The following is a 12636-nucleotide window of genomic DNA, read 5'->3' as shown; positions in this document are numbered from 1 at the left end:
AGTGCGCGCGGAGATTGCAGTCGGCTTGGGGGCTGTGCGCGGCGTGCGCCGGCGGCTCAGCCTCCGGCCCAGGTGGCGCTGTAGACCCAGCGACCGCGGAGCAAGGCACTGGGGCCCTCGGTGACCGCGGCGGGCGGAGCCGAGGACCGAGGGTGATGGCTGCTGTGGCTGTGGCTGTTCGCGACGGTGAGTGAAGGGCCTGGCCTGGCTATAGGTACGCGAGCCAACGAGCTCGGACGGCTAGTACTGGGCCCTGCGCCCCTTGGGACCCTGTCGTTCAGGTCTGGCGCCACCCTGGACTCTGGTCTACTCAGTCTCCAGTGCAGCACCGGCTGGTTCCTGTGAGAAAGTTGGATGACCCCTCCTTTCTCGATCTCCTGCCTTTCCTTTGATCCTGCCGCGCAGAGCGTCCCCACGCGGATCCCTGGCTAGCCTTGCGTCTGGCGGTGGAGCCGTGGTCATGCCAACCCAGCAGCCAGCTGCGCCGAGTACGAGTCCCCCCAAGCTCTCCCGGAGCCTCTCCGGCTCACTCTGTGCCTTGTTTTCTGATGCAGACTCGGGATCCGGGATGAAGGCGGAGCTTTCTCCTCGGCCTGGGGTAAGTGAGGGTGCCTTCCCAAATCACCTGCCCAGCGCTACGTGGAGAGCTGTGCCAGCTTCATTCTACCCTAGCTCCCATCTCATTTCAGCGTATTTCTCAGTGAAGCCAGGAGAATTTACAGAGTTCTTTCAACCTCAACAATATATGATTCTGACCCTGGAGAAGAAGTTTCAATCTCTGTGGGATGTAAACTTGTAACACATTGCTTGTGGCAGTTAGGATTAGGGAGTTAACCATGTGGGAGTCTTGTAAGCATCCAGTAGTGTTTATTTACTTTTGAAATTGTTGGGGAAGAGCAGCGTCCTATGTCTGTGTCTCAGGCAGGAGGTAGGGAGATGACCCAAGAAGAGAAGCTGCAGCTTCGGAAAGAAAAGAAACAGCAGAAGAAGAAACGGAAGGAGGAAAAGGGGGCAGAACCAGAAACTGGCTCTGCTCTATCTGCAGCCCAGTGTCAAGGTGTGCAGGTCTTTTTTAAATGGCTGGGGTGTGGGGTTGGTAGAGGGATGTGGTGGGAGAGAAGAGAGGGAGATATAACAAAGTTGGTCCGAGCAAGTGAAAAATGAAGAGGTTTGGATAAACAGGATTGAGAAGCTAGCTTTGGCTGGGGCACGGATATCAGCTGCCTGTGGCTTGGACACCTCTTACTTATACCTTTAGTAGGTCAAAACAGAGAACTGCCAGGACCTGGCAATCAGTTGGGCACTCCTGGGGAGAAAATTCCAGCTGGAAGGAGTAAGGCTGAACTTCGTGCTGAGCGGCGAGCCAAACAGGAGGCTGAGCGGGCCCTGAAACAGGCAAGGAAAGGGGAACAAGGAGGGCCACCTCCTCAGGCCTGCCCCAGCACAGCTGGAGAAACCCCCTCAGGTATATTCCCTTCCTTTTAAGACTTCTTTTACTACTAATTCTTATGCCAGCTTAGGCTTCCCCATTGCAAAATAGCTCTCCCCTTCCATTCTCACCTTGGGATCCAGAGCTCAAAATTCTTTCCTGAACCCCATCATCCTATCCCTATTTCTCCTTCTATCGTCTCCTCTCCTGCTTCCTCTGATCTGGTTCTGTTTTTCTTTTTGTTTTCTTTTTTTTGAGACAGAGTCTCTGTTGCCTGGGCTAGAGTTCTGTGGTGTCAGCCTAACTCATAGCAACCTCAAACTCCTGGGCTCAAGCAATCCTTCTGCCTCAGCCTCCTGAGTAGCTGGGACTACAGGCATGCGCCACCATGCCCGGCTAATTTTTTCTATATATTTTCAGTTGGCCAATTAATTTGTTTCCAATTTTTTTTTTTAGTAGAGACGGGGTCTCTCGCTTTTCCTCATGCTGGTTTCGAACTCCTGACTTTAACTGATCCACCCGCCTCGGCCTCCCTCCCTGAGTGCTAGGATTACAGGCGTGAGCCACCGCGCCCGGCCTGGTTCTGTTTTTCTTGATGCTTTTTATGCCCTAAGAGCAAATTACCCATTTTAAGACCTACAGTGTCTTGAAAATATGATCATTATCTTTTAGGAGTGAAGCGTCTTCCTGAGTACACTCAGGTCGAGGACCCCACACTTTTGAGAAAACTTGTTAAGAAACCAGAGCGACAACAGGTAGGAAGTGGGTTTGGTGCATGGCCAGAAAGAGCCTAGGTAGGTGGGCTGGAAGGAGGAGAGGTGCTCAGGGCAAATGAGACCCTGGAGAAGGATGTATATTTGGGTCAAAACAGTCTTACTGTTCATTTCCTTTCCAGCTTCATCCCATAAGTTTTAAACTCTGGGCCATTGGTCCTATTCTCCTGTTTTGTTAAGGTTCCTACACGAAAGGATTATGGATCCAAAGTTAGTCTCTTCTCTCATCTACCACAGTACAGCAGACAAAACTCTTTGACCCAGTATATGAGGTAGGATCCTGTGAAATTGTTGTAACTTTTAAGTCTGAGGAGTTTTAGTAACTCAGTATTGATAGTGATTGGAAACTTGAGAAGGGATCTGTGGGAAGAAGTATGCACTCAAGGCAAAACTCTAGAAGAAATGGGGAAGTCTGTGCTAGTGAAGGAAGTTCCTTTTTATCAGGGGCAGGTGGGCAGTAGATGCTCAAGCTCCTTTGCAAAGTATGTGACACCACCATCCCATCAGCATCCCATCCTCTGTGATCCACCCAGCCATGGTGCGACTCGGCCTGCAGTACTCCCAGGGCCTGGTCAGTGGCTCCAATGCCCGGTGTATCGCCCTGCTTCGTGCCTTGCAGCAGGTATGCCCCGTCCTGTTCTCTCTTATGACCCAACCCCCCTTGGGTAGCTTCTCTCACCCAGGGTCATCTCTGGGGGAAAGAGGGAATGACTCCCACCCTCAGAACACTTTTCTCAGTAAAGCTTACCCCCACTGCCCTTGCAGAGACCTTTATTAGGAGGTATTTTGCTGATCAATTTGTGTACTCTATAGGTGATCCAGGATTATACAACACCTCTCAATGAAGAACTCTCAAGGGATCTAGTGAATAAACTAAAACCTTACATCAGGTAGGGACAACCACTACAGGTCTACTCCCACGTTACCCAGTCCTTTTCTTGTACTCATTTTTCCTGCTCTTCTACCTCTATTTTCATTTTTCTGTTCTGTTTTCCTTTTAAAGAAAAAAAAAATTTTTTAATGTTAAAGCTTTGTAAGTTGTTAAGAGTTGTACAAATATGTTGTTATAGCTTCCTGACTCAGTGCCGTCCCCTGTCAGCGAGCATGTACAATGCCATCAAGTTCCTTAACAAGGAAATCACCGGTGTGAGCAGCTCCAAGCGGGAAGAGGAGGTGATGAGTATGAGGAATGAGAAAGGCATGCTCCTGTGGGTAGAGTTAAGAAACATGTTCACAACTCCCAGGAAGGCTAACACAGGCTATTTTGACCTAGTCAAGGGTTGACGTGGTTGGACATTCTGACTTGTGCCACCGCTGGGCTCCCCTAGTTTCTCTGCGGGCCTATCATTATATATGTATTCAAGCATCTGGTATGATAATTAGAGGGGAAAATGTGTCCATTTCTTGTTCCCTAAACATCTTACTCCATTTAGGCCAAGTCAGAACTTCGAGTAGCCATTGATCGGTATGTGCAAGAGAAGATTGTGCTCGCAGCTCAGGCAATTTCACGCTTTGCTTACAAGAAGATCAGTGACGGAGATGTGATCCTGGTATATGGATGGTATGGTCCAGACCCTATGACTGTGCAAATTAGAGAGTGGAATGATCTGAAGAAAGGACTGGCTGGGTGTGGTGGTTCATGCCTATAATCTCAGCACCCTGGGAGGCTGAGGCAGGAAGATTGCTTGAGGCTAGGAGCTTGCGACCAGCCTGAGCAACATAGTGAGACTCCATCTCTACAAAGAATTAAAAAAAAATTAGCCTGCCATGGTGATATACACCTATAATTGTAGCTGCTTGGGAGGCTGAGGTGGGAGGATCACTTGAACCCAGGAGTTCGAGGCTGCAGTGAGCTACGATTGTACCGCTTCACTCCAGCCGGGGCAACAGAGCAAGACCCTGTCTCAAAAAAAAAAAAGGGACTACCCCCTTGCCTTTGAGAATGAGCTAGTCATCAGTTAGTGACATTTATAACTGAATCTTCCTCTCCATTCACTCTAGTTCATCTCTGGTATCACGAATTCTTCAGGAGGCTTGGACAGAAGGCCGGCGGTTTCGGGTAGTAGTAGTGGACAGCCGGCCACGGCTGGAAGGAAGGCACACGCTACGTTCTCTGGTCCGTGCTGGTGTCCCTGCCTCCTACCTGCTGATTCCTGCAGCTTCCTATGTGCTCCCAGAGGTGAGGGCGGAGGAGAGGGACTCCAAAGTTGGAGGTAAAGGGTGTAGTAATACAGACATAATCTCATCTTCCCAAGGTTACAATTATTTAGTAATATTAGAATTATGTAGTCCTGCTTATATCTAACAGGAAAAACACCTACAGTATTCCATAACATAGTCTAGCTTTTGCAAGAACATTATTTTAAACTAGCAGCCACCAAGAGGAAACAGGACAAAAGTAACTTTAAAGTTTGGTTTTCCTATAGGCAATTTGGTGAGTAGGTGGTTAAGTGTTTTCCAAGAGTAGTCATCATTAAGATTTGTTACTTGTCTTACTATTGCTGTCCTGGGCAGAAGTAGGGGACCTTATTCTGCATTGATACAATGACATTTTTTTCTTTCCCCTTCCTCACCCTCCAAAACAAACAGGTTTCCAAGGTGCTATTGGGAGCGCATGCACTCCTGGCCAATGGGTCCGTGATGTCACGGGTAGGGACAGCACAGCTGGCCCTGGTGGCTCGAGCCCATAATGTGCCAGTACTCGTCTGCTGTGAAACATACAAGTTCTGTGAGCGTGTGCAGACTGATGCCTTTGTCTCTAATGAGCTAGGTAAGGAGGGCAGAAAAGAAGTTTCCAGGGATCTGTGAAGATTTGAGAGGGAGAGGGAAAGGGAGGTCAAACTACAATTATGACAATGGGCACCCCTTCCATTGCAGATGATCCTGATGATCTGCAGTGTGAACGGGGAGAACACGTAGCCTTGGCTAACTGGCAGAACCACCCGTCCCTACGGTTGTTGAATCTCGTCTATGATGTGACTCCACCAGAGCTCGTGGATCTGGTGATCACAGAGCTGGGGATGATCCCTTGCAGTTCTGTACCTGTTGTCCTACGAGTCAAGAGCAGTGACCAGTGAGGGGGGGGGAACACAGGGTGAATAAATAACAGACTCCCTACCCTCAGCAACTTTGCTGCCTTTGTATCTCTTTTAGCATCTCTACCACTTAAGTTAGGAGCCCAGACTCCCCAACCCCTCTTATCAACTGCAGCCAACCTCAGACCTTTGTAGAGACTCTCTTGGGTGACTGGCTCCAATGCTGATGCTTTGGGACCAAGGTGAAGGTCAGTATGGAGACCAAAAACTATACAAATCATCAGTCATTTATTGAGCATCTACATGCCAGATACAGAGCTAGGTATGAGGAGGAATATGAGGATAAATAAGAGTCCTAACTTTAGTAATAAGTTAGCATTTATTGACTACTTATTGTGTGTCAGAAATTGTTCTGAACCCTTTTCTTACCCATTTAGGAGTATTAATACAACTCTATGAAGTAAATGAGACTTTATAGATGAGAACATATAGAGGCACAGAAAGGTTTAGACTTCAGTTATACTTGCCCAGGCTAACATGGCTAAGGCACAGAAAGGTTAAGTCACTTGCCCGAGGCAACACAGCTAGTTAGTAGCTAAATCAGGTTGTACTGTCAGGCATTCTGGATCCAGAGATGTGCCCTTAACTTTTATGCTATATGCCCTTAAGGAGTACTTAATGGTGTAGGAAGATAGGCAATATCTACAGTATGAGATAAACTCTACTAGTATTATGAACAAATGCCTTGGAAATAACCAAAGATGATGCCACTGGGTCTTGCAAGGTTGGTGAAAACTTCACAGGTAAGATCTGACCTAGTCCTTGAAAGATAAGTAGTTTCCCAGTTGGGGGGAAAATGGTAATGCAGATCAGCAGAGGAAATAGCTCAAAAACAAAAATAGGCCTTAACATGAGTGGCTGATTTTGAAGTGTCAAGTAGTGTAGTGAGGTTAGAACTGAGGCTTATTGTTGAGTGATAAAGCTGCAAAGGTAGGTTGAGGCCAGACTGTGAGTCTAACCACTGGTTAGCTTCATCTATTTTGTGTGCATATGTCTTGTTTTACTGTAGGTTTTTTTTTTTTGAGACAGTCTTTCTCTGTCCCTTGGGCTAGAGTGCAGGGTTGTCATCATAGTTTACTGCAACCTGAAACTCCTGGGCTCAAGGGATCCTCCTGCCTCAGCCTCCTGAGTAGTTCAGAGCCACCACACCCAGCTATTAATAATGTTTGTATTTTTTGTAGACACGAGGTCATGCTGTTGTTCAGGCTGGTCTCAAACTCCTGGCCTCAAGCCTCAAGCAATCCTCCTGTCTCAGCCTCTCAAAGTGTTAGGATTATAGGCATGAGCCACTGTGCCCAGCCTTTATTGCAGTTTTTCAAGCAGCACAAAAGTAGAGTGAACTTTACAAAGAAGCCAGGAGTGGTGGCTCATGCTTGTAACCCCAGTGACACTAGAGGCTGAGGCAGGAGGATCACTTGAGTCCAGGAGTTCAAGACTCTAGGAGTTCAAGTAAGCTATGATCGCCACTGCACTCCAGCCTGGGTGACAGAACAAGACCCCTTCTCTTAAAAAAAGAAAATTTCCCAGTTGGATTGAGAGTCAAAAAAAAAAAAAAAAAAAAAAAGGATTTGCCACATTTTTTTTCTGTTTTGTTTTTTCCTTGCCAAAGTTACTTAAGAGCAAATCACAGGTATTATGTCATTTTACTCCTATAAACGTCAATATGTGTCTCTAAAAATACAGAATGGAGGTTGAGTGATGGCTCATGCCTGTAGTCCCAACTTTTGGGGAGTCTGAGGCAGAAGGAGCCCTTGAGTCTAGGAGGTTGAGGCTACATGAACTGTGATCAGTCACATGAACAGTCACATGAACTGTGATCATGTGACTGCCTTCCAGCCTGGGTGACAGCAAAACCCCATCTCAAAAAATAAATAATTAATAATTTTTTTTTTTTTTTTTTTTTTTTTTGAGACAGAGTCTCGCTTTGTTGTCCAGGCTAGAGTGAGTGCCGTGGCGTCAGCCTAGCTCACAGCAACCTCAATCTCCTGGGCTCCAGCGATCCTTCTGCCTCAGCCTCCCAAGTAGCTGGGATTATAGGCATGTGCCACCATGCCCGGCTAATTTTTTTTTTTATATATATATATCAGTTGGCCAATTAATTTCTTTCTATTTATATTAGAGACGGGGTCTCGCTCTTGCTCAGGCTGGTTTTGAACTCCTGACCTTGAGCAATCCGCCCGCCTCGGCCTCCCAGAGAGCTAGGATTACAGGCGTGAGCCACCGCGCCCGGCCTAAAATTTTTAAAAATATAAATTTACCATGTCATCATGCTTATTAAATAATACTTTTAGTACTTAATCCACATCCAAATTTTCTTAATTGTATCAAATATGACTTTTTACAGTTGGTTTGTTTGAATCAGTATCCAAACAAATCCACACATTACATTTGGTTATGTCTCTTAAAAAGCAGTCTCCCTACTTATGACATTCGCTTGTAGAAACCAGGTTGTCATAAAGTTCCACATTCTAGATTTTACTTTGCTTTTCTTATTTTTTTTTTATTTTAGTGTATTATGGGGGTACAAGTGTTAAGGTTACATATATTGCCCATGCCCCCCTCCCCCCTCGAGTAAGAGCTTCAAGTGTGTCCATCCCCCAAATGTTACACATCTTACTTGTTGTGGTTGTATATACCCATCCCCTCCTCCCCCCTCCCACCCTCCCGACACCCGATAAATGTTAACTCCCATATGTCCACTTAGGTGTCGATCCGTTAATACCAATTTGCTGGTGAGTACATATGGTGCTGGTTTTTCCATTCTTGAGATACTTCACTTAGAATGGGTTCCAGCTGTATCCAGGAATATACAAGAGGTGCCATATCACCATTGTTTCTTAAGGCTGAGAGTATTCCATGGTATACATATACCATATTTTATTAATCCACTCATGAATTGATGGGCACTTGGGTTGTTTCCACAGCTTTGCAATTGTGAATTGTGCTGCTATAAACATTCTAGTGCAGGTGTCTTTTTCATAAAGTGACTTTTGATCTTTTGGGTAGATTGACTTTGCTTTTCTTATGATGTCATTTAAGTCTTTCCTCCGATACCTGTATTTCTATTCAACATTTTGGGCAAGAATACTTAAGAAGTGGTTCTATATGCATATTGCCTCACATCAGGAGGCAATGTCTGGTAGTTTCATTTTCAGTGATGAGTGGGGTCCAGGCATTTTAAACCTTACTAAATACCTTTCATCTAGTGATTTCATTCACTGGTAATTGTTGCCTGAATTATTCCACTGGGAGTGGCAAAGTGATTTTTTTTTCCCTTTGGTTTTTTTTTATTTTTATTTTTTTTATTTTTATTTTTTTTGAGACAGAGTCTCACTTTGTTGTCCAGGCTAGAGTGAGTGCCGTGGCGTCAGCCTAGCTCACAGCAACCTCAAACTCCTGGGCTCGAGCGATCCTACTGCCTCGGCCTCCCGAGTAGCTGGGACTACAGGCATGCGCCACCATGCCCGGCTAATTTTTTATATACATATCAGTTGGCCAATTAATTTCTTTCTATTTATAGTAGAGACGGGGTCTCGCTCTTGCTCAGGCTGGTTTTGAACTCCTGACCTTGAACAATCCGCCCGCCTCGGCCTCCCAGAGAGCTAGGATTACAGGCGTGAGCCACCGCGCCCGGCCTATTTTATTTTTTTTTTGAGACAGAATCTCACTCTGTTGCCTGGGCTAGAGTACCGTGGCATCAGCCTAGCTCACAGCAACCTCGAACTCCTGGGCTCAAGCAGTCTTCCTGCCTCAGCCTCCCAAGTAGCTAGGACTATAGGCATGTACCACCATGCCCAGATAATTTTTCTATTTTTAGTAGAGATGGGGTCTCCTTGCTCATGCTGGTCTCAAACTCCTGACCTCAAGTAATCCTCCTGCCTTGGCTTCTCAGAGTGCTAGGATTACAGGGATGAGCCACCACTCCTGGCCAATTTTTCTTTTTATCATTCTTTCCACATATACTAGCTGATAATCTATAAAGAACTCTTTCTCATCTGTTAATTATTCTGCACTACATACTGGAAAGTCAAGATAAATGCTTAATTCTTTCCTTTATTGGCCAATTTTCAGGAATCAGTAGCTAGTTACTTCCATTGGTGTATGAGCAGTTGATATTTTGGCTTTCTCTTTATTTTTTTATTTTTATTTTTTTTGAGACAAAGTCTCACTGTGTTGCCTGGGCTAGAGTGCCGTGGCATCAGCCTGGTTCATAGCAACCTCAAACTCATGGGCTCAAGCAATCCTGCCTCAGCCTCCTGAGTAGCTGGGACTACAGGCATGCACCACCATGCCCAGCTAATTTTTTCTATATATTTTTAGTTGGCCAATTAATTTCTTTCTATTTTTATTAGAGAGGGGTTCTCGCTCTTGCTCATGCTGGTTTCGAACAACTGACCGTGAGTGATCCACTGGCCTCGGCCTCTCAGAGTGCTAGGATTACAGGCGTGAGCAACCAAGCCTGGCCTTTGTGTTTATTTATTTATTTATTTTTTGAGACAGACTCTCACTTTGTAGCCCAGGCTAGAGTGAGTGCCGTGGCATCAGCCTAGCTCACAGCAAGCTCAATATCCTGGGCTCAAGAGATCCTACTGCCTTAGTCTCCTAAGTAGGGACTACAGGCATGTGCCACCATGCCCGGCTAAATTTTTGTATAAATATTTTTAGTTGGTCAATTAATTTCTTTCTATTTTTAGTAGAGACGTGGTTTTGCTCAGGTTGGTTTCAAACTCCTGACCTTGAGCGATCTGCCCACCTTGGCCTCCCAGAGTGCTAGGATTTTAGGTGTGAGCCACCACGCCTGGCCTTATTTTTTAATTTTATTTATCTACTTATTTACTTGACTTCCTTTTTTGTTTGTTTGTTTGTTTTGTTTTGAGATAGAGTCTCTATTGCCCAGGGTAGAGTGCTGTGGATGTCAGCCTAGCTCACAGCAGCAACCTCTAACTCCTAGGCTCAAACAATCCTACTGCCTCAGCCTCCCAAGTAGCTGGGACTACAAGCATATGCCACCATGCCCGGCTAATTTTTTCTATGTATTTTTAGTTGGCCAATTAATTTATTTCTATTTTTAGTAGAGACAGAGTCTCATTCTTGCTCAGGCTGGTTTGGAACTCCTGACCTTGAGCAATCTCCCCCGCCTAGGCCTCCCAGAGAGCTAGGATTACAGGCCTGAACCACCTCGCCTAGCCTTGCTTGACTTTCTTTGAGCAGGCTTTCTCTTTTTTAAAAAATCATGGCTCACACCTGTAATCCCAGCACCTTGGGAGACCAAGGCAGGAGGGTCACTTGAGGCCAGGAGTTGAGACCAGCCTGGGCAATATAGCAAGAACCCGTCTGTACAAAACAATAAATTAGCCAGGAGTGGTGGTGTGTACCTATAGTCCTGGCTACTTGGGAGGCTGAGGCAGGAGGATCACTTAAACCCAGGAGTTTGGAGTTACAGTGAGCTATGATCGTACCACTCTAGCTCCAGCTGCAGAATGAGATCCTACCTCTTAAAAAAAAACCTCATTATGAACTCATGGATTTTTATATATGGGGTATACTACTCAATAATCAAAATTAAGCAGAGGATCAACAGGGTCAGCTTTATGCTTTAGAAAAATAACTGTTGGAGATGAGATTAGATGTACAGAAACATAAGTTAAAAGATTGCTTTTCGGTCAAAATTACAAATGCATCTAAACTTTGATCCACAATTCCACTTCTAGGAATTTATCCTACCCATATAGTTACACGTGAGATAACTTAGATACAAGGTTATTTATAGTAGCATTGTTTATAATAACAAAAGACTGGAAACCATCTAAATACCCATCAGTGTCAATAAAGAACTAATAAAATTACATCACATCATACAATTAAATATTAAGCATTCATATCCAAGAGGTAGGATGGTTTTTACAGAAATGGAACAATCTTTCCAAAGGTACACTCAGTTAAAAAGAAGCTAGGTGCAAGACAGTGTATGTAGTTGCTATTTGAATTAAAAAGGGGAAAAGATGCAGTTGGCCCTCTGCATCCATGGAGTTAACCAACTACAAATGGAAAATATTCAGAAAAAAATTCATCTGTACTATGTACAGACTTTTTTCCCTTGTCATTATTCCCTAAATGATACAGTATAACAAGTATTTACATAGCATTTACATTGTATTAGGTGTTACAAGTAGTCTAGAGATGATTTCAAGGATGTGCATAGATAGGTTATATGCAAATACTATGCCATTTTATAGAAGGGGCTTGAGCATCTGAGGATTTTGGTATGCACAAGTTTACCAATGCCCATGTGTACCAAGGGACAATTGTATTTGCATATGAGTATAAATACATAAAATGTCTTAAACTGAAACCAAGAAACTGATTACTTGCTTGGGTGGCTGAGTGCCTAGAGACAGAGATGGAAGGGAGTCTTCACTTTATATTCTTTGGATCGTTTTTTGAGCTGGTCTCACTCTGTTGCCAAGGGTAGAGTACAGTGCCATCATCATAGCTCACTGTAACCTCAAACTCCTGGGCTTAAGCACTCCTGCCTCAGCCTCCCAACTAGTTGGGACTACAGACCAGTGTCACCATGCCCTGCTAATTTTTCTATTCTTTGTAGTGACAGGGTCTTTATGTGTTGCTTAGGCTGGTCTCCAACTCCTGGCCTCAATTGATCCTCCTGCCTCAGCCTCCCAAAGTGCTAGGATTACAGGCATGAGCCTATGCACTGGCTCTTTGTAGCTTTTGAATTTCGAACCATGTGAATGTCTTATTTAAAAAATAAATACAATTATTCATCTACAAAAGATTTTTAACACTGTGTAGGGTATAAAGTTAAAAAAATATTTTAAAAAGATTTTGCAATAGTTTAAGCCAAAGACAGCCTAATCAGGAATGAAGAGACAGATTTGTTCATTATAGGAGCTGGCCATCACAGAAACAGTAAGAGCTACCTAACCTGGCAATTTCAAATGGGGTGTTCTTAAAAATTAAAAAAAAATTAAAAAAAAGAGCTAGCTAAGACCTAAAAGAGGGGGTATACCCAATTCCACTCCCATCCCATCTCCACCCCTCCAATGGCCAAAAGACAGCACACCCTTAGCTTGTCTTATGGCTACTAAGGGGGTGGGATTACAGTGGAATAGGGTTGTCCCCTTTGTCCCTCTTATTAGGTCTTCCTAGCTCCTCTTATACTTAAATGTTTTGTGCAACCAAGGGAATTTTTAATGGGTGAGATTACTTGAGAAGTGAAAGTTGGATTACTCCACCCCTTACTGTCCATATTTATAAATCCCTGGATATGGGATTTATATCCCCATACTCTGGGGATGGATATGGGATTTATATCCCCATA

The 12636-nt window shown here is 44.6% G+C and overlaps 1 protein-coding gene across 6 annotated transcripts; it reads left to right on the top strand.

Annotated features, from left to right (window-relative positions):
* Window positions 1–10: 10 nt before the first annotated feature.
* On the top strand, window positions 11–5329 carry EIF2B4 (eukaryotic translation initiation factor 2B subunit delta). 6 transcript variants are annotated; one of them, XM_012788270.2, is made up of 13 exons: window positions 11–186; window positions 555–598; window positions 922–1057; window positions 1262–1465; window positions 2102–2184; window positions 2383–2474; window positions 2710–2824; window positions 3016–3092; window positions 3273–3375; window positions 3636–3763; window positions 4204–4381; window positions 4792–4972; window positions 5080–5329. In XM_012788270.2, the coding sequence occupies exons 1-13, from the start codon at window positions 156–158 to the stop codon at window positions 5277–5279; spliced, it is 1572 nt and encodes a 523-aa protein (XP_012643724.1). In that variant the 5' UTR covers window positions 11–155; the 3' UTR covers window positions 5280–5329. The 6 variants fall into 6 exon arrangements, with proteins under 6 accessions (XP_012643724.1, XP_012643723.1, XP_075856745.1 ...); XM_012788269.2 differs by having other exon boundaries at window positions 1259–1465; XM_076000630.1 differs by having other exon boundaries at window positions 76–186; window positions 926–1057.
* The last annotated feature ends 7307 nt before the right edge of the window (window positions 5330–12636 follow it).

This window comes from Microcebus murinus, chromosome 3, assembly GCF_040939455.1.
Source record: "Microcebus murinus isolate Inina chromosome 3, M.murinus_Inina_mat1.0, whole genome shotgun sequence".
Taxonomy (NCBI): Eukaryota; Metazoa; Chordata; class Mammalia; order Primates; family Cheirogaleidae; genus Microcebus; species Microcebus murinus.
The sequence above is the reverse complement of the archived record's forward strand: the minus strand, read 5'-3'. Positions and strand labels throughout refer to the sequence as shown.

Coding starts and splice junctions, on each gene's coding strand:
- EIF2B4 (XM_012788267.3), top strand. CDS start 461: ATGCCAACCCAGCAGCCAGCTGCGCCGAGTACGAGTCCCCCCAAGCTC. Junction 3,764..4,203: donor GTGATCCTGGTATATGGATG/GTATGGTCCAGA, acceptor CATTCACTCTAG/TTCATCTCTGGTATCACGAA. Junction 4,382..4,791: donor CTTCCTATGTGCTCCCAGAG/GTGAGGGCGGAG, acceptor CAAAACAAACAG/GTTTCCAAGGTGCTATTGGG.